The 21,585-nt window shown below is 37.4% G+C and overlaps 1 protein-coding gene across 1 annotated transcript in view; it reads left to right on the top strand.

Annotated features, from left to right (window-relative positions):
- Positions 1–11,154, top strand: part of RDX (radixin) — a 38,505-nt gene extending 27,351 nt beyond the window's left edge. Inside the window, exons 8-14 of the mRNA XM_067289997.1 lie at positions 390–486; positions 1,134–1,297; positions 1,948–2,078; positions 5,448–5,608; positions 6,559–6,651; positions 7,520–7,762; positions 8,773–11,154. Coding sequence (XP_067146098.1) covers positions 390–486; positions 1,134–1,297; positions 1,948–2,078; positions 5,448–5,608; positions 6,559–6,651; positions 7,520–7,762; positions 8,773–8,937 — 1,054 coding nt within the window. The 3' untranslated portion in view covers positions 8,938–11,154. The remainder of the gene's footprint in view (positions 1–389; positions 487–1,133; positions 1,298–1,947; positions 2,079–5,447; positions 5,609–6,558; positions 6,652–7,519; positions 7,763–8,772) is intronic.
- Positions 11,155–21,585: the final 10,431 nt, after the last annotated feature.

The raw sequence follows: 21,585 nt of genomic DNA, 5'->3' as shown, positions 1-21,585 counted from the left end.
CAGTTTTTCAAATGACAGACTTTTTTCAAATTATATACTCATTGAAATAGCCATCCTTTTCACTAAAGTTACAATTATCAGTTGCTTATAAAGAATCAGTACATGATCGTGATGTTTAGTATATACTTAATGAGTAGGTAAGTCACAGATTGAAATCTCTTAATGCCTTCTATTGTAGTGCCATTGTCATATGTAATTTATTCATTTGCTGAGCCTGTATTAATGCATAAAAGTTGCCTACTAAAATATACTTGAACTGTTGTCATGTTTAGTAAATGTAACTTTAAAGTGCGATAGTGAAAATGGTGCAAAATTGGTAGACTTATGATTATTGGACTTAAAATACACATATTTGTGCTTCTTCTAATGAGAACTTTTTCTCTTTGAAGGTTGACACCCAAGATTGGTTTTCCTTGGAGTGAAATAAGAAACATCTCTTTTAATGACAAAAAATTTGTCATAAAGCCAATTGACAAAAAGGCCCCTGTAAGTAGTCTGTAGGATAGTATGCCTCTGTATGAAAAGTTTTAAACATGAAGGGACCTGCTCTTGCACTATGGCACAAGTAAATATTTTGTGCCACTAATTTTTCATATTGGTAGAATAGCCAGTATTCAAAAAGAAATATTTATTTTCAAGTATGGTATGTTCAACTTCTCATTCTGGTTGATATTCTGTTAAGGTTTTTTTTTCCTTTTTTATTATTTTAAACAGTCAACTAATATTTTGTGATGAGTTGAAAAGCTGTGGTATAATATGTTAGATCTTTTTCCACTTTTGTTCTCTTTTGTTTGTACTACAGCATTTTTCATGAGACTTTCTGGGGCAGAACACTGAATTAGCTTATGTATTGAAATAGAGTGGAATATAGTCTCGCTTTTTTGGAAGTTTAAGTAAACTTGTGCAGAATAGCTAACCTCTACACAGAGGAATCCAGATGTGATTTTGAATTTGTTCTGCAAGTTCTTTCCAATAACTGCATTTATGGATTTGTGGTATTGGATTGGTCAGAGAAAGAAGGTTAAAATATTTGTAAGAATAAATTTAACAAATGCAAGCATGCAGTAATGCTTTGAGTGTTATCACAACTGCATTTTTTAGATTAATGGATATGCTGCAATTATTTTTGCTAGGATTTTGTTTTTTATGCACCCCGTCTGAGAATTAATAAGCGAATTTTGGCACTGTGTATGGGAAATCATGAATTGTACATGAGGAGGAGAAAACCTGATACAATTGAAGTGCAACAGATGAAGGCCCAGGCTAGAGAGGAGAAACATCAGAAACAATTGGAAAGGTAAATAACAAACTTTCATGAAACAGAAAAAAAAATTCTTCTACCCTTTGAGAAAACAAAATCATAGTATGTTAAACATTCTAGCATTCTAGAAAAGAGAAGTCTCCTTTTCTTTCTGTAATCTGTAAGCAGGTTTGTAGACTGGCGTGACTAAACTGTCTTAATAGAAAGCCGTATCTGTTTTGAGCTTTCAGCAATACTAATGATACCTGTACAGTTGTTTCTCATTAAGGTGCTTTTGTTAAATAGTCTTAATTCTCTGTTACCTGATTCCTAAGAACTTGTACAATCTACCCGAGAACCTTTAAAACAAATTCAGTGAAGAATAACATAATTTATCTTTTGTATATTAAAAAATACAGGTGCTTTTTCTAGCCTAGATAAAATGTAAACCTTTTCTGAAATGCAACTATAATTGTGGATTTGACTTGGTTAAACTATAACCAAGGCTGCTTGTCTGTTACAATCCCAGTCATAAATTTTTTTGTACAATATTTTGAAATCCAGAAATTTGGTTCTTTAATTTGCATTGTAAACTGAATTGAAACATTTAGCTTCTTTACTAACCAAGTTAAACTGAGAAATGGACTGTCAGAATCCTGAGAGAGCAAAATTTAATCCATTTGAGGCCTAAAAACTTTTATTTTTAGGGCACAATTAGAAAATGAGAAGAAAAAAAGGGAGATAGCAGAAAAGGAAAAGGAAAGAATAGAGCGTGAAAAGGAAGAATTAATGGAACGCTTAAGACAAATTGAAGAACAAACAATGAAAGCTCAGAAAGGTGAGTTCTTGCTATTTCTGGTGGTGTTATATGTGGTGACAATGGTTTGTTCACTTGGCTGGTTCAGATCCACAATTTTCTCATGTTTTTGGGGGAGGAGGAAGAGGGATTTTTTTTATTTAAAAATAACAAAAAAAATGACATATTTATGACTTAATTAAAGTAGTGTTTAATTGAGAGATAATAGATGGTATATATATTTTAACAAATTCTAATATGGCAAGAGCTTTAATTTTCTTTAATAAAATGGAAATTAATGAGTATGCTATTTAACTCAATATTATGAAATGCTTGAAGTGCTGAAAACCTGGAGTTGGAGAAAAAGATTCAAAGTATTTCCTCTAGGATTTTATTGAATTTAGCTTTTCTGTTGCAAGTTCCTTGTCCCAGACTCTTTCCCTTCATTTTGCTTGCTTGTCAAATTTGGCCACGGGCTCCTGTCTATTCCCAAAACACAGTTCTATTTTTGTGTTGGACCACCCTGTTGAGCCTCCACTGCTGTACCCAGTCCCTCCTGTCCATGTGTTTTTTATTGTTGTGTTTTTTTTCTTCGCTTGAGTATTGGTTCACATTCTTGAAAGTTCAGTTCCTCTGTTTTGTTCATAATTCTTGGCTTCAGGCGTGATATAGAGAATCCTTGACTATATTTGTGCTAAATAAATTGCATAAACCTGGGACAGATTTCTAGCTCTACCTTCATACTTTTAAAATCTTACCACCCATAACAGGTTGAACGCAGCCAGACAGCTGACTCCCAAACCTTGGAATTCGGTAAGGGAGAGTTATTTGGCCTGGGCCAAAGCAGTGCTGGCGTGATTCTAGAGGTTTAATGGTGTGGACAGGGAGCTCCAGTGCTCAGGAGCTTCTCCTGGTGCTGTTTCACTTGATGCCATAGAAGTAGCTGTCAAGAGCACTGTGAGCAGTTCCCCTGACTATCACATTCCTGCATCTCCTTGCCTAAGGCAGCTGCACAGGTCAGATCGGCTGTTAGGGAAGGCTCTGCTTCCCCAGCTCTGGGCTAGGACAGGCAAAACACAGGTGCGTTTTCTGGAAGCAACAGTGAATCACTAGCAGATCTCGCACAAGCCTTTGAAAGATGTGTATATGGTTGTAATTTGACTGAACTTGGGCAATATTTTGTCAGACAGTGGAAAAGACACTTTCTTGACACAAACTTCTCTGCAAATTCCAGCCCTTGCTTAAAATCGTGGGTATGCTAAAGCTTCTCTGAGAAAAGATTAAAGCATTTTTCTTCTGTGGGTTGTTGTGTTTTGGGTTTTTTAAAAAATCGGGTGAACAAGTTTCCTGTTTTAAATTCTGGCCCAAACAAGTAAGCTATTTTAAATAAATGAACAAAAAAGCAATCTAAGGCAGAACACTCACTAGGAAGAAAGTCAGTTCAAACCTTTTTGTGGAAGTATAAGCACCTGAATATACAGAGATGTCAGGGAATTTAAAAATAAGCAGTGTCTCCAAAGCTACTCTAATTTGGTGATAGTGTTCCTGTTGATGCATTTCTAAAGATTAGGGAACAGGATGAATGTTAACTATGTCATAGAAATTAAATGTTGGAGAAATTGACAGGAATTATATTTTAGTGTTCTTAAGTTTTGTGTGGTGACACAGCTGGTAACTTATTCTGAGTGCATCTGTATTTCATAATGAAGTATCTTTTTCTAAAGCATGAATTACTTTGTGATAGAAGTCTTGTTTATAACTGTTTCTTATAAGTTGACATACTACATATACTCTAAGAAATCTGTTCTAAAGGAAAGAAAAATATAAAACCATCAAAAATTAGCAAAATGGAAAGAAAACAAATGCTCAACTCCCAACAGATTTTTCATCTTCCAGTGGCTCTTATAAACAATATAGTCTAATTTCTGACACAATATATGAAACAACATGTTCCCATGTTGTAGCCTTCTATTGTTCACATATAAAACAGCGTTTATATATATGGTGTCTGTGCTTTGTAGCTGACATAAGTGTTCTCCATCTTCCTATGAAGTTTTTTTCGTGTTTGAATAGTGTTTTTAAATATTTATTCATTTTACTTAATTTTATAAGTACTGCGTTTCTACAAGTAAATCCACATGCCTGTAATGATCTGTCCCTGCTTTTGTCCTCCAAATTTGGATTACCAAAAATAATCCTACTAAACAAGAGAATCTTTACTTGGAGTCTAACACTTAAAAATAAATTTATTCATTGTATTTTATACAAGTCCTGTGCTGTTCACTTACATGTTAAGTCAGAGAATAATGGCAAATCTGATCCAAAGGGCACTCTGCTTCTCACTTACGCTTTTACTCTTTGCTTCCACAGGTGTGTCTTTGTATGTTTTGCTAACTGGCAGCCACTTATTTTGTGAACAGAAATAAATTCTTGTATTTACCAATTCCCTTGTCTGTGCAATTACAAGAGACATTGCTAATAGTTTAACAGTCTGTCTTACCCATTTGAATAAGGTGTCCAACAAGTTTTATGGACATTTTAAAACGATTCACTTTGTTTTCCTTCCTGTAAAATGAAAAATGAAAAAATATTTTTGTTAATGCCTAGGCAAAAAATGTACAAGAACATTTCTCCTTAGAACCAGGAAGGAGCTACAGAAAGACTTTGTCATAGTTGCTTTCTTTTTGCACATCAGAGAAATATTTTGCCTATTCAAATCTTACCTTACTGGTGGATTGTTTCTTCCTATTTCACTCGTATCTGACTTGTCCTGTGGATTGCAATATTTTGCTAACCAGGCAGCTAGACAACTCTTATCCCTCCCTTGATTTCAAGTTGTCCTGTTTGTACCCTTTAGAAGTTGGCTCTGTTCTCTGGAGAAAGTTTCTGAACCTTTCAGTGGGTCTTAGGTCATTTTGCTAGAGGCAAAACTGAAGTCAGTTGTGATTAAGGAATCTTTGTCAGGCACTTCAATACAGTATAAGAGTTTTTGGCTTCTTTACCATAAGAGAGTATGACTGACTTCTAAAGAGATTTTATATACGTTAAGAGAGGGTGTGTATGCATGTTTATATATGTATATTTGTGTACTTTTTTTGGTGAGGTGATCGTTTTCTGTAATGCTAGGCCATCAGTCAACTGCCAGGTGAGGTGAAGAATATCCAAAATATGTCTTAGAGAGGAGGAGGAGGGGGGAAAAAAAACCAAAAACCACAGAGGAGGGGTGTAGCTTCAGACCACATGCTCGACAGCTCTTCTTGGCTTAAGTCAGGCTAACTTGAGCCAGCCTAGTGAATCTTGGTCAGTTTTCCAGGTCACATTATTTCGAGCATGTTATAGCTGTAATTTCTGTGTTATGTGTGAGTAGGAGGTAGGTAGTGATATCTTATCTGCAAATTTTCCTTTGGGCAGAGCTAGAAGAACAGACTAGAAGAGCTCTAGAACTGGATCAAGAACGGAAGCGTGCAAAGGAGGAAGCAGAGCGCCTGGAAAAGGAACGTCGAGCAGCTGAAGAAGCTAAAGCTGCTCTAGCCAAGCAGGCAGCTGATCAAATGAAGAACCAGGAGCAACTAGTAAGAAGCCTTAACCTTGTTTTGAAACAAATTGAAAAATATGGCTGAAAATTATAGCTTTGGGGTTTGGTTACATCTATTTTGTCAGATGAACAAGTGTGTTAAAACACAGGTACAAGTATGTGAACTATCATATGTTACAGATTGTTGTGGCGCTTTATTAGAAAACATTACATTTGCCACTACATGCAAAAAACAAACAAAAAACACCTTTTGAGATGTGTAGGAAACATGATGGAGGAGACATTTCAGGCTGACCACACCTGTTAAGTTCTTTTTCTAATAGTGTCAAGTTTATCCAGTTGAGAATGAGAAATGCTTCCTTCTGCAGTCCACTGGGAAGCCTGTTCTCTGTTGCAGCAATTCCATTCTGAAGCTTGAAGGTGTGTTTTGGGGTGGGAGGGAGTTGGTGACTATTACTGTGATTTTTCCATCTCCTACATATACAGTGCTTTCTTGCATTCTGTGCTAAACCAATTCTAATTCAAGACTTAAACGTACTGAGAAGGGCACCATAACTGTCTAGGAAAGAATTTCTTGACTACAGAACAGCTTTTGGTCTTCTGCAACCTCAGCATGACAGACAATGCTGAAGGTGAGATTTAGTCTTATGGTACTGAGATTATGGTCCAGAATCATCAACATATTGGTGGAGTTATTAAAGCTGTATTAAATTGAAACAGACCCAAATGTTGATTTGTATCTGCAGCTCCCCCCCTGCCGCAAGCTTTGGAAGTGCAGAAGACAGATTTTTCTCTTGACTTATTCCTATCAGGCAGAGTACTGATTCTGTCCCTCTATCCTATTTTAAATTTCTATTTTTAATAAGCAGAAATGATGGATGATAACTGAGTCTTTCCAAGTCAGATCACAGCAAAAGGCTCTCCTCTCTTCCATTGCAGAGCCAAAATGGTATCAAATTAAAATTTCTACTTCATTTTCTGTTTCAGGCAGCAGAACTTGCTGAATTCACTGCCAAGATTGCACTTCTAGAGGAGGCCAAGAAAAAGAAAGAAGAGGAAGCCTCAGAATGGCAGCACAAAGTAATGACCTCATGTTGTGCGAAGTCCAAACTTCAAAGAAGCTAAGGGAGATGAGTGCAGAAATCCCACTGGAATTCCATGAGTTTGAATCTTACTCCCTTAGGCTTCAGAGAAGCCTTTCTTAGATGTTTTAGTCCCCTAGTCTTCTAATGCCAAGCTATATTTCTACTTAATTTGTTTCTAAATTGTAGATTGACATAAAGGAAAAAATTCTCATCACAAAGGTATGGTCAAAGATCTAAAATGGCTTCTGTATGTACAGTGATGAAATAGATGGGAGCTTCATGCTGGAAAATAAACACCTCAGGAGCCATATAATAAAGATGCATGAAATCATGAGTGGTGGTGAAGAGATAAACAGGAACTAAGGCACATCAAATGAAACTAAATGTGGTCACTTAAAGCAAAATGACATTTATTCACAGAAAATATAGTTAGCTATGGGATGTTAATACTAATTCTTTCCATAGGTTCAAAAAATGATTGAACAAATGCATATAAAAAGTCCTGGTTGGATATTAAATTCAAAGACCTCACCTTTGGTTCAGGTAGTCCCTGAGCCTCAAATCTCTGGAGGATAGAAAAGTTGGAGAACAATCATTGATTGCTCTGTTCTGTTGTTATTCTTGGCTACTGCTGAAAATAGGGGGACTGGATGGACAGCTGGTACAGCTGTTCTTACATTCATAGGCCTTTTACCCTGTATTTCTGTTCAACAGTTCTCAGCCTCTAAGCTAATCCTGGTTCATTTATAGAGAGGATAGTTTCCTTGTGTCTAAAACATCTCAAATATTTGTTTCAAATTCTCTCATTATTTGTACATCAATTTTAAAATGCTGAGTATCTGAGTATTGTTTATTATATTTAGGCTTTTGCAGCCCAGGAGGACTTGGAAAAGACCAAAGAAGAATTGAAATCTGTAATGTCTGCTCCTCCTCCACCTCCTCCCCCACCAGTTATTCCTCCAACAGAGAATGAACATGACGAACATGATGAGAACAATGCTGAAGCCAGTGCAGAACTGTCTTCTGATGGTGTCATGAATCACAGGAGTGAGGAAGAACGGGTAACAGAAACACAGAAAAATGAACGTGTTAAGAAACAGCTCCAGGTAATGAAGACTTACAGTTTTATCAACATAATTAAGGCTTTAGATTTTCATTCTTTATTTGTCAAAAATCTCAGTGAAATTATAGTATGCCAAGGAAACAACTTTCTTATCACTTACTAGATGTGTTACTAATTTACCAACTGATATTATTCATGGTGTTCTAGAAGCAAAATAAAAACACTGGATGTTAGGTTATACTTTATAGATTAAAAAAATGTTAGTATGTTGTCACATTGGCCAGTAAACATTTCTAGTAATTATGTAATGTCCAGGATACTGAATGTTAAAACACAATGCTTTCCTTTTTGAATACTGAAATGTATTGTATGGCATAAACAGATGATTGTTTAATAGTATTTGGGTTTATTTGTAGTTATTTGCAAACTTTGTAAATGCAAAAATAGAAAGATACCCATTTAGGATGAATCTTACTTCCATGAAACAGATTATGTCTACCAAGAGCCTTGCCACTCAAAGCGTGATAATCTAATGTTAGTGGTAGCCTTTTACTGTGTTACACAATGTGTATTTGGGAAAGAAATGAAAGAAATGGAATGTCATGTACTTTTCTGGCAGCAATATCTTGGTAGTAAGTGTGTGTGTGTAACATATTCATTTCTTCTGCTTTGCCAGTCACTGAACAGAAGCAGAGAGATAAGTGTGATGTCTTTTTAGTCAAGTAGAAATTGAAATACGGTCATTCTCCTGCTTTATCCTTCTGGTCTTGGATATTAGGGTATGGGGCCTTTCTTGGTAGCTTGATACCTGCACTGCTAGAAGGAAAGAATTCTACAGTCTCCTCCCTCCCCTCTGCGATCCTTGTGATAGGCCTCACAACTTCACAACTTCAGTACAGCCAGGTCTTTTGAGTTGCTGAACAGCACAAAAAGCATTTCATAGGGTGGCATTCAAGAAATCCCTATCCATATTGCAGAACATATATTATCAGAAATTCCAAAATCACAAAAAGAGTAGTCAAAACACTTAAATACAAATATTTTATTCAACAGGCTTTAAGTTCTGAGTTGGCTCAAGCCAGAGATGAAACCAAGAAAACACAAAATGATGTTCTTCATGCTGAGAATGTTAAAGCAGGCCGTGATAAGTACAAGACTCTTCGACAAATCCGACAAGGCAATACAAAACAACGTATTGATGAGTTTGAAGCAATGTGAGAGCTGTTATTTTGCATATATGTTCCTCGTAAAGCTGAACCACCAACAGAGAAAAAAGCAGGCCTTTGCAGATTTGATGGATTGCACCCCACTTTGCCAAAGCACTTAATACCAGTTTGACTGCGATGGTTTAAAGAAAAATTTGGGGAAGCCATTCAACAATAAGGCAGTCTGTCATCCCTGGCTTTTTTGGAGGGAGGGTGTGGAGAATGATGTCAATTTTTTTCCCTATTATGTTTTCATTTTCATTGTTTCATTTTTTTTCTTTGAAAACTGATGTGAAGTATATAATGACTGACAAGTGTACGTATTATTTAAACTTTAAGAAATAGAAAGAGTAATGGAGCTGAACCTAAAATGAATAGGTACTATTGTGGTATGATGAAGTTTGGATTTACATTTTTCAATGTAACCACACCATTAGGAGTTTGATATTACTGACTTTTAGTGTTTTTTGTTTTTGTTTTTTCCTCATAAGTGAAATTCTTTGGTGTTTCATGTCCTGTCATCATTGATGGTTTTCTTTGCCTACCTGTTCACAAAGGTCTGGATTGCAGGTGGTAGTTCCAGGAGATGTTGTTTAAATGGAACGCTACCTGTGGGCAGCATGTCTGCTGATAGGCTTGAATAAATATTGCTTTTCATAGATGATTATTTTAGATGCACAAAATGTTCTAATGCAGCAAAGAAAAAAACCCACAAAGCTCTGTATGCTGTTTGCTTGTAATTATTTTATTTGCAGTAGGGAAACCTGGACCTTTCTGGCAAGGGAGCATATGAAAACATCAGTCCCAGGGAGGGGACAGTATCCTACCTCACTTCTAAATACATGATGACTGGTCCTTCAAACACCATGAAAAAACTATTTAAATTGATTATCACTGTACAGTGATACCACAGGAAGCTAGGAGTCCTTACTCCTAAGGTTTTGTTTTACTTCAAGATGGGTTTATAGTGCTAAATACTGTTTAACTGCCTTTTTGTTGAGTTTAAATTGTAAAAGCATCTTGTGTTTGTTAAAGCTGTAACCTGTCACTGGTATACTATCTTCTGCGAGGGGTGTGGAATGTGTGTGTGTTAGCTTGTTTTGGGGTTTCCAAATGAAAGTTCACATAATTGGAGGAAAAAGCATTTGTAGCTTCAGTTCACAGTGAAGCTAGTATTGTAATTGTTGTATCTGATGTCAGATCACTGTTGTTAAGTACTTCCCGTCTTGAAAAGGAGACTTGCAATTTTTTTTTTTTTTTTTTTTGAGGACTCAGCTTAGAAATTGAGTTTTGGGAAATAACTTTGCAGTTAATGTGGACTGCAATTATTCCTTCTTTTATAGTACCCTGGTAAATATCTATAAGGGAAGAGCCCTGCTTTCTCTGAGGATGGTTCAGCTCTCTTCTGTTTGATATTATGCACTCATAAATTTACACTTATCTATTAAAATTTGCCATTTTATTAAGCATTTTTTCATGCACAACAGGTTTAAATTTCTTATGAACAGTCCAACTAAGGGTGGGGTTTTTTTTTGCAGAGTTAGAGGTTGGCTATGTGGGGTCACATCATGAAAATAAAATAAAGATACATTAATATATTTTTGGTTTGTGGGGCTATACATATCTGGTTAACCTTGAAGACTGATGTGCAAATGGTGTGCACACACTTCAAAATGCTGCTTGGTGGAAGTTGGTGTTTCTACTTGCAGTGCATTGTGAGAACACTGTTTCACAGGCTTCATACACCGAAGCATGAGCAAATTTCTGAAGTATTTGAACAGCTTGCCATAGCAGGTGAAATACTGTGCTTCCAATGAGTCCTTACATTTTTCCCTGGAAAGTGTGCACTAACATTGATACATCAGTTTCAGTGTTGGGGAAAAGTACCAGTAAAGTTTGCTGTTCATAAATCTACAGTATATAGAGTAGGGCTAAATGGATTAGATCCATTTATAAAGCTGTGTGATTTTTTTTTTTTCTAAACAACCAGGAACAACCATTTGTAATATGGATTTTCACAATGAACAAAGTGGTAATAACTGCTGTCACCAGCAGTTGGGAACAATTACTGGTGCAGAAATACTAAGAATACATTTAATGATTACTTGGTGAAGTAATTTTCCACATGCTTTTTCCTTTAGCATCATTTTTTGTGTTGTACAATTAAGCTACAATTACATCTACTATTTTGGATAACATTCATTGGTTAACAATAAAGAGATACAGTTAATTTCTGAGGTCCGTTGTTGTTATTTAATGCACTTTTTTTCTGACAGATCTGCTAAATGCATTGTAATAGCCTTTTTCCAGAGCTGTGAACAAATCTTGATCATCAGTCTTTGTTTCACACTGTGGTCAAAAAAAAAAAAAATTATATCCCTAGAGAATAGTACTCTGCCAAAGAAATAACCACATACAGTTGGGAAGAAGCACTGGTGATTGTCGATTCAAAACAGGATATGAATCATCAGAGCAAATTGGCTCTGTTGAGAACAGAGGGTAATTTGGCCATGTAAGAGCTGTAAGGGTAATGAAGGAACTTTCAATCACTGCCTACACATTGCATAGCCTTAGGATAAGTGAAATTTAGTTCAATAGGTCATTGGCTTGTCTTAAACATTAAGAAATCTTGGCATTTGTTTAACTTTTTGATACTACACATTATAGTGAACAGTGCTCTCAAATACATATTTTATATAATAGCAAGCTTTTTTTTTTTTTTTTAAACCTATCTAGTGCACTCGAAGAAGACAGGAACAGTCCCATATAAATAGGTATACAAATTAATGTGCTAAGCAGTTTTCACATAAATTAGGTCTCCTCTCAGTTGACATGCCATTCTATCTCTTTATTTGTTTGGCCTTGCACTCAAGGGCAAGCACATAATCTTTCTTTTTGTTACTCCATGTGGCAGAATTGCCTAAGATGAATTAAAACACATGTACTTGATATCCTTAGTGTGCATGTTTTTAGTTTTATTCTTCCCTCTTCTCAGAGCCCCTCCTGCTGAAGTGTTAGATTCCAGTGTCTCATTTATTAGAGAGGTTCTGCATATGTATGTGATTTCAGAATATTGTGCTTGAAAGGGGAGGTAAGTGCTTTGAAGGGTGCTTTTTTTTAATATATATGCTGTTGAGGTGGAGAGAAAAGGATAGAAAATAGTGCCATACTTTGTAGGACAGACTAATACAATCACTTAGACTGCCTTTGTGTGAAGGAAGAGATTCAGTTTTTTGAAAGCAGTTCTCTCTGCACATAAAAACCTGTATTTTCTGTTGGTTCTATCTTATTTAAGTACATGTTTCTTACATACTCTTGCTTAGCTTATCCAAAACGGAACAAAACTCTTGTCAGACTGTGGCCTAAATATCTGCCTATTTAAACCCAACCAGTTTGGAAAGCATTATTGTGCTTTTCCCTTTTTCTTAGAATATGTTCTCTAGGGCTGTTCAAGTTACTTGCTTAGGCATTTCTGAGGAAAAACGAAGTCTTTTCTAAATGAAATATTTTAAACTTCTGCAGAGAAAGTACCTCAAATATATTTTCTTTCTCTTTAATAAAGGCAATATAGAGATTAAAATAAATTAAAACTTCTTACTTTTGAAAAAACTTTCATGCAAGCATTTTTCCATGGTCATCCTAAAAAGTCTTGTTCTCCCCTAGACACTGGATTAGTTTCAAGAGTAGAGGATTTTTACCAAAGATGATAAACTGAGTGAAATGAGGTAGTTGATGCTAGTCTTCATAAAGAGCAAGTTCTGCAGAAAAATATCAACATAAAATCGAAACCTTTCTTACAAAAGGGCCTAATGCAAAGCTCATTTGTTGTTAGAAATTGTCCCATATCCATTGCTTAATGTATCTGACTTGGTGATAAGATTTTCCTGAAAAATGTAATAATTGTCACTGGATCAGCATATAAACTAGGATAATTTCTGACCCTTCAGAGCATATTCTGTTTCTGCTGCTTAGAGATGGAGAGTACCTGCCTCCCGGACAAAATGTCCATGATAGCTGGTCAGCCGCAGGGATGGCAGAGATGTCTCTAGCTGGCGGCCGTTGGCACCTGCTGGGCACTGTGTGCCCCTGCCCTGGTCCCGCACTTGCCAAGCGTCTTCCCTTTTCTTTCCCTAGCTTGCAAGCATGCGAGGTTTACACAGCCGGTCCCTTTCCCCGTTTGGGGAAGCAGTCAGCAGCAAGGGGCTAGGGGACGGAAGGGACAGCATAATCATGAAGAGTAACGATAGGGGAATATTAGAAAAGAATTATTATGTGTTAAGCTAGAATCCTTATTCAGCCCATTTGTTCACTTACTTAAGTTGAGGACCTCTTATCTGTGAATTCATGCAACAGCCAGAAGTTATATGTTTAACAAATTCAGCAGCTGATTCATTAGAGGGAGCTGGGCTTTTATTTCATAGAGCTGAGCCCAGAAATACTTTTCCTCATCTGTCGGTGTGGACCGGCTGCCTGATTTTTGTTTGGATTGATGGAGTCTATCACTTGTGTTCGTTCTGCTATTTGCAGATTCTGAGTTGATAAATTGCTCCTTTGGAGTGAAGTTAGAGAAACTGCCTTTGACTTGTTTTGCTTTTTCTCCCTTCCCTGAGCAGAGATTGCTGAAGTATCAAATGTCGATGTTTCATTTAATGTGGATGAAGATGACTCACACCCCACCCCCCAAACTCTAGTCCTCAAACCATTACATTTAATATAAGAATAAGAGTCTGTATCGTTTGTGGCAGTGCCAGCAATTTTCTAGATATTCAGGAAGGGATAGATTTATGCCCACATAGCTCACAGTGTAAGGAAAGACAAAGTTAGCAAAGGGAAATGGAACATTTTGAGTTGTTGGCATTCCTTTAGATGTTTATATTAGCTTTTGTAAATAATATGTCAGAGTGTTTCTGTTCACAGCAGTAGATTGTAGGCCACAGAAGAAATGAGGGGAAATGGAAATTTACATCAAAAGAGGCCTGGTTGGTGTGAATATTCCTAAAGCATGTGTGCAAAAGAGTTAGTGTCCCTTCTGCCCTGGATGAATGGATCAGATGAAAAGAGATCAAGTTCAGAGGTAGGACAACTACATTGCTGCTTTTTTTTTTTTTTTTTTTCTGCTATCCTATTAACACCAGAGAACTTGCTATAATCTGAATTTTTAGATGAAGGCTTTTAGAAAGCTTGCTGCCTAACACCAGGAAATCTTGGAGCTTAAGGTCATGAGCACCTAGACTGACCTCTATCCTATAGCTTGTTGAATTTCAGCAAAATACACCTGAAGTCTGGTGATTTTGCCTTAGGGCATTTCTGCCTTTGCAAGATAGGAGCTGTGTACAAGCATAGTTCTAGCTATCCCATTGCTTGTTCGAGCAATGTGAAACCCATGTGTACCCATGTGAAACAGTAATCTCACGACAGGCTCAGTGACCACATATGCAGAACTCTGCTGGATCTCATATCAAGTCTACAGCTCTCTGTGGCCTCAGCTTTCACACTTATTATTAACGCCTGATTTCTTCTTCATTATATTTGTTTGATACATTATTTAACTTCTTAATCTGCAATTTTTACGATTTTCTACTAAACTTAGCTTCCAGTAGTATGTAAATGGTTGGCTACTATGTTAGATGTTTTCTTGAAATACTTTATCTTGATGGGTTGAAATAGTCTAGCTTTGCTTGTATTTAAATGACACTTCTGATTAATGAATGATCTCAATGAATATGGTAATTGCAGTCGTATTCCCAGAAAAAGGTTCATTTGCATCTGAACTGAAGCTGAAAAGTTTTCTGTGACATGCACTTCAATCTCCAACGAAATAAGTTTAGAATGCATAGGCGACATCCAGAACACACAGACCAGTCAATCCTGCCTTCTTGCTTATTATTGAGTACAAATTCATTTATGTTTGAGTTAGCAGACTCAGTGTTTAGGCATTTGAGAAGGGATAGCAAGCTTGTTCATATTAAAAAAAAAAAAAAATCTAAAAACAATAGTAAGAAGTCTGTCTTTATATCAGGAATCTGCACTTCTGCTGTATTTTTCCTGTTCTTTATAGTTTTCTTCAGTCTGGAATTATTGGATCTCCTCTTTTGTGAACACTGTTTCAGGCATCTCTCTCTTGCTGCTCAGATGGATGGCAGTTGTTTTGCTTCTCTGTACCATTTGAAAACACACAACTCTTCCTGGTTTTTCTTTTGCGTTTGGGATCTTACATTGTTGTTTTCAACAAAATAGACTAACTCAGATTTAAATTTAGGACTGTTACTGCTACTTCTTGGAACAATCTCTGGATTAATTTTGGCTACATGTTCCCTTATCAAGCATGCATGGCAAACTGGTATATGACACCATATAGAAGAGATGATAGCAATATTGGTTAGTTAATAATTGCTAGTAGCATTCTGGAGATCAGACAAGCTCAGAAAACAAGTCTGTTAATGTATGCAGAAAACTGGGGAAGATATGAATCACAGTGTTTACACCCATGAGGTTCAACTTTGAGCCTACCCCTAGTCATGCATAAAAGGGAGCATGTGGGAAAGAAAAATTCCCTAATTTCACTGCCTAGCCTAACTGCATGGCTAGACTGTGCCAGAGAAGGAACTGGGACACGATGGTTATGCCTGCTCGGACAGGAGGGCAGGCAGGCAGGCACACTTGCATGGTGCTGTGGCTTTGCGCTTCAGCACAACATGGCTGTAAAAACACTAAAAAGAAGAGACATGACATAGTTGGTTTTTTTCCTGTGGACTCTTCTGTAAGAGTCAAGGTTAATTAAGCTCCTGCCTGGCTTTGAAACTCTTCTGCAGGTCACCCTGGCAAAAGCTGAAGTCGTCTATGGCTTAAGTGCTGGTATCTTTAAGGAGTTATCCTATGGCTCTTCAGCCCATCCTGACTTTAAGAAGCAGTAACAAGTATGGGGGGAGGGGGAATTCTCTAGGCTTTGGGTGGCTCTTTTTATACAACTTTCTCCTAGTCTTTGAACTGATCCCCACTTCTCACCTGGTTCTACTGGTGATGTTTTTTTCCCCTTGCTAGTGCATCATGCCATTTATTACATCTGATGTATAATTTCAGTTTAGATCATCAGTAACTTTAATACAATTGAATAATTTTGTTTTAGTATGAGGATGCAAATTAAGACAGGGAAGGTGCCGCATAATTATTAGTTTAAAAACAAACTGTGGAGAAAAGAAAGTTTAAGCCTTAAGACTCACCCAAAGAAATATGTTGTAGTTTGTTAGTCAGCTAATGTGAAATGACTGGAGACAAGCCGCTGCATATAGCAAGGTAAACCTTGTTTTCTCAAACTAAATTTATGATAGCAAAGTGCTTTATTAATATTCACCAGTCTCTCTCTTTTTTTCCCTTTTTTTTTTTAATTTATTTGTCACTTGCTGGATTATTTAAAGAGCATTGGAGAAAATAATACCACGTTTTTCTCTTTATTTAGTCATATCTCCTTTCATTAGTTCTATTGTGGCTTATTCAATCAATTTAAGGATAAAAATGCCTTTTTCCTCCCCAGTGGTTTTGTAAAGTTATATTTGCCAATGACACTAAAACTTGTTTTGCAATCTGGAGCCTAATGGATGAAAGGAAAGTATTTTCTGAGGGGCATGTACTGTCATTTGCTTTGCATTTAACTGAGCTTGATTTTATATATACACATATGCATATATATATATGTATATGTGTGCATGTGTATATATATACACATTCACACACATATAAAATATATATAGTATGGTTAAAGTGGAGATTTCTAATATGATATGTGGCATCAAGCCTTATAGTGACTGCATCAAGGTGAGCTACACAAAAAAGTTGCTACTTACTTTTTTATATAAATTTTGATCTTGAATAGGTTTAGTAATATATGTGGTAGAAAATAAGCTTTTTAAAGCTATTCCTAACTGTGCTTAAGTCATATTTTAAAAAATATTACATCATGCAGAGTGTATATGGTTCAATTTTATCCTTGATATCAAAATCAGATATGTCTATCTCGATGTTTTATTTTTATCCTTCTGCAAAAGCCAGTTGTTTCTGGGCATCTATTACTGCCAGGAAACTTTTTATTGGTTTCAGTGCTACCTTCATAATCTAGAGTGTCACTCGCTTGGCTCCAGAGGAAAAGTGCCAGAAATCTCTTCCCCCTCCCTGCCAGGAATTCCTCTAAGATTTTTTTTTAAACCAGCACTGTGTTTTTACTACCTCTAAGTCTTAATCACCCATTTCTGACTTGATTCTGGGAACAGAGTTCACGCTTCTTCCATTTCTGGTCAGAATTTTATTTGGACGTTTTGCCCAACCAGATTTGTGTTGAGTCCTTCATTTAGAATTCATGTGAACTAATGGATAAAGCATTGTATCATTTGGAGTAAAAGCATCACCGTTGCATTTTATTTCCGTATGCTCTAGCCCTGGAAGTTCCCACTGACTTTCTATGCCAAAAAATGATCTGTATGGGAAACAGGCTGTTGTATAAACTTTGATGTGACATTCCTACGTGCTGTAACCTATGGCTGCACTAGTAAACATGAAAAAGTGCTATTGAGGGTTTTGTACATTTAAATAATAACTTATGCCCCACGCTTACTGAATGATGAAGAGAATCTGGTAATTAAAATATTCTTGGTTCCTTTTGAATAAAAATTGAATCTATTAATACTTACTGATGAACCATTTCTTAATAAATATCAGAATGAGACATTAGCATTCTAATCAATATTTTAAATTCAGCATTCCTATTCTTTGCATATTCAGTATATATTTAAGAAAATGTTGAAAAGGAAAACAATTTAAAGCAGTTTCAACAAGGAATTTTCACAAAAATCAAAATTGAAAATATGTTTTTCAATCAAATATATCTTCCCTCTGAAAACACAGCAGAAAACAACAAATTTTGGCTCATGGTAACGTTTGCATCAGAGAACTTCAAACTTTTGGAGAGAAGTAAGTTTGAGAGAGGTTCTGTTACGCTCAACAATACTAAACATTTTCTCCAAAGGGCTCGTGCGAGGTAATGAACTGAAAAAACTCAAACAAAGAGCTTGTACAGCGAACAGCACACATGCTATGCTAAAAAGAAGAGTCGTCTGAAATAATACTGGCTGTGATTGAATGTTCTACAAATATGTCCCATATTCAGTGTGTTTACGCACAATGCATCCTATTTCAGCCACATTTGAAAGCACTTTTAACACTATCTTACCTATGCCGCACTCAGCTGTGGTTTGTGTAATTTGCATTAGCAAATTTGTCTTTTAAAACTATTCCCCAGGTGGATTTTAGGTACTTTTTACAATGCTAAAATCTGCCATGAAAAATTTACTGATATGTGGAAAAGATGATCTGACTCGGGCATAGAAGAGCTGTTACACAGATTTAGACCTGTTTTTCAAGCATGGCTGAAATTCAGGGAAGGCAGGTTCTCACTATCTGTAGGATCCTTGGCTCCAAGAATAACTTATTTTTTAAATCACTCTTTTCTGACACTACCTCACTCTGATGACGTTTTGAAAACACAGTTCAATCAGAAAATAAGTTCAGGAGTTTGATACCTCAAAATAACTACAGGGAGTGGATTATGGCTCTTTGTATGGCTTTGCTTCATAGTTCTAATTATTATGTTTGTTTAGTATCTTTTGCTAAATCTGCTTGGTTTTTCTGTGTCTTTTTGTGCAGGTTACAAAAATACGATCTCTTGCAGCCCTTAGGATAGAAACATGGTAAAGATCAGCAGAGGACCTGGGGTCTACCAAGGCCTGCTTTTGTGCTTCTGTCAATCTGGACAGTTTACAGCGCTTTAAATTAGGTGCTTCTTGGTCCATCAAGAACTTTCTGGACCAAAGTGCTGTTAGAACATTTCTTTTCATTAATGTTTAGTTTTCTCGTGGTCTCTCTAAAGCTTTTCTTTGTTGCCTTTTCCCAGGAGAAAATTAGCTTTTAGAACTATTTAAGCTGTTGTTCTCCTCCCCAAAACCAGGAATTACTAATTTTAATTTAAAATGTGTAATGGAATGTGTTAGAGTGAACAGTGACATGATCCTTCAAAACATTTGGGGATCTTTGAGGCTTTGACCACAACTGCTGTTGTATAGGAAGCCTGACTATATCCAGCCTGGGTTAGAGGAAATAAGAATACATACTTTCCAAGTTTTATTGGTTTTATACACAGTTTCTAATAGCCTTGATGATATATGAATGGTATCAGATAATTTTTCTATGTAAAACCACCAATTTAATATGTCTGTATATATATTTGCAGTGTAAGAAACTATTGCTACTTGCCTTTTTGTATGCTATTAGAATGTGCATACTGTGTATACATAATTGCATTGAATTGTGCACCAAGCACAAAAGCCTAAATAAATCAGTTTTAACGTTAATCCAAAGAATCACTGTTCATTTGATGACCAGCATTTCTCACTGTTAGACTGTACCATTTTTTTCATTTCTCTGAAAATTATAATTCATTCTGTAGTTCCAAAAAAAGTGGTGTTTCCATGTCTATGTCTTACGCTGTGATCAGATGAGCGATATGAAACTGGAACTCAGAAAAGTAAATGGCTCCTGAAGGGAAGGATGGGACCTGGTAATGGAGTAGACAGACGGACACCTGAAGTACTGCCAGGCTGAAATAGCATCCGCTGGGGTTACAGCGCGCTGTGCTGGCTGGGGCAGTGGGGCAGAGGGAGCCCCGCTGCAGGCAGCAGCCCCTGCGCTGGGGCCCCAGCGGCTGTTTCGGCAGGGCCCTGCTCAGCCCTGGGGGGACATGGGTCGGGCCCTGGATCTCGGGCAATGGGAAACCAGGGGTTCAGGTTAGGCCAGCACAGGGGTTCGCGACCTGCTTGCTCAGCGCTGAGAGTTGCTTTGAGAGTTTTGTTCATTTTCCTTAAGAGAAGCGGCCCCTTCCCTGTGCCCGTGTGGGTTTTGGGGACTCTTCCAGGGCCCAAGGCATTGTAGCAGCCAAGCTGAGAGAAGCAAAGGCCTTATTGGGATCAGCTACAAAACCTAGGTTGTGTCAGAAGCGGTGGTCAGAAGAGGGAGGAGGGGGGTCACTTTGACAGTGAAACCTGAATTAAAGGAGTATTGTGTTTGCGAGTGGCTGGTAAACGTTATGCGAGTGAGCACTGCTCAAACCCAGGTGTAACAACTCTTGTGTCACTACACCGTGTTCAGGGCTGCTACCCCTGGCTGCTCCGCTGCAGCTCTTTGCAATGCTCTGCCATTCAAGCAGCTTGCAGTTCTCCCAGCTTTCCCTTACGCTCATAGTCTGAGTCTGTATTATCAGCAATAACGGCAGAATTTTTATTATTTCCTGTGGTACCTGATCTTCTCAACTATAGGATGCCACTGCTCTTTCCTGCGCGTGAGCCCCAGCAACAGGTGGGTGCAAAAGAGTGAAGGGTGCGTGTGTGTGTGGTGATGGGGGTAATAATACATGTGCATAGCACAGTGTGATGGATGATTCTTGTTGAACCTCTGCTTTCTGTTCTCCGTGAATTTATCTTTCACCAGACTTACAGTAAAGCATTTCTTCAACAGCTGTAGCTTCAAGCAGCCTTCCCTAAGAAGTTGTTTACTTCAAGTTTCAAACAGTAAAAGGTAATAGAACACTTTCATGCAAATACATCTTCAGTACAACTGCAAAATGTTCCCAAGGATTTTATCTACTGTTATATTGCCTCTGCTGATGGGTGCCCACAATGGTTTTTGGCTTCTGTTGTCAGTGTTCAAGTTCTCTGGTGGTTGGGCTGCAGGGTGGGAACTGAGCTAGGTGAAGTATGATATATTTTAACAGCTTGATTTAAAAAAGAAACTTGAACAAAAGAGATTTCAACATAATGAAAGCTTCTTACTGCTGATCATAGCTTTGTTTAAAATGCAGTAGCTCAGAAGTAGTTATAACAGATCAGATCAGCAGCTCATTAGCTAGAGCGAACACGTTCACATCCACTGCTGATGGCCACCAGTAGATGGGAAAGGTGTAGAGACCTCCTGAGCAGGCTGCTGGGAGAGTCTGTCCCTGGAAAATCACCTCCTTCCTGTCAGTAGCAGGCTTTTGTAAACCCTCATGGCTGAAAAATACAAATTCTTCCATGGAGGTAAAAATCCTGCCTGTAGTGAAGGTTTGTCAATCACTCCAGTGGGGTCAGGATTTTACCCTGGTGAGGTTTGTATTACTGCTGAAATAGCAGATTAGGAATTATTCATAGCTAAAGTTCTGGCTGAAGTATCTTTGTAGGGGAATTTTTGAGAGTTGTATAATCAAAAATGCTGTACTGCAAGGAAGGAAACCAAGAATTCAATCATACGTCTGCTCAACCATCGTGAAACAGCCACGCCTGGTCAGTAAGGTTGAAAACAACTTTTTATCAAAAGTGATATTTTACTTCATTGTATTCCCCATCTCTCAAATCCAGACTATTGTCACACTCGGTGGCAGGCCTGGAGCAAGCTCCCAAATTCAGTGTCTTCTCCTGGTCCTCATGGCAGTTCAGCAAGGGTCTTTTCACTCATTTCACCAGTGGTCTTTGCACGTGGCCACAGCAGGGGCTGGATTGCAAAGCAGCTAGTCTGAGGCTGGCCAGGGCCGTGCCAGTGACCAGTGACCAGCACAGAGATGAGGTGACTGCTCTTGGCAGCCCAG

The sequence above is a fragment of the Apteryx mantelli genome, chromosome 1 (genome assembly GCF_036417845.1).
Source record: "Apteryx mantelli isolate bAptMan1 chromosome 1, bAptMan1.hap1, whole genome shotgun sequence".
NCBI classification, from domain to species: domain Eukaryota; kingdom Metazoa; phylum Chordata; class Aves; order Apterygiformes; family Apterygidae; genus Apteryx; species Apteryx mantelli.
The sequence above is the reverse complement of the archived record's forward strand: the minus strand, read 5'-3'. Positions and strand labels throughout refer to the sequence as shown.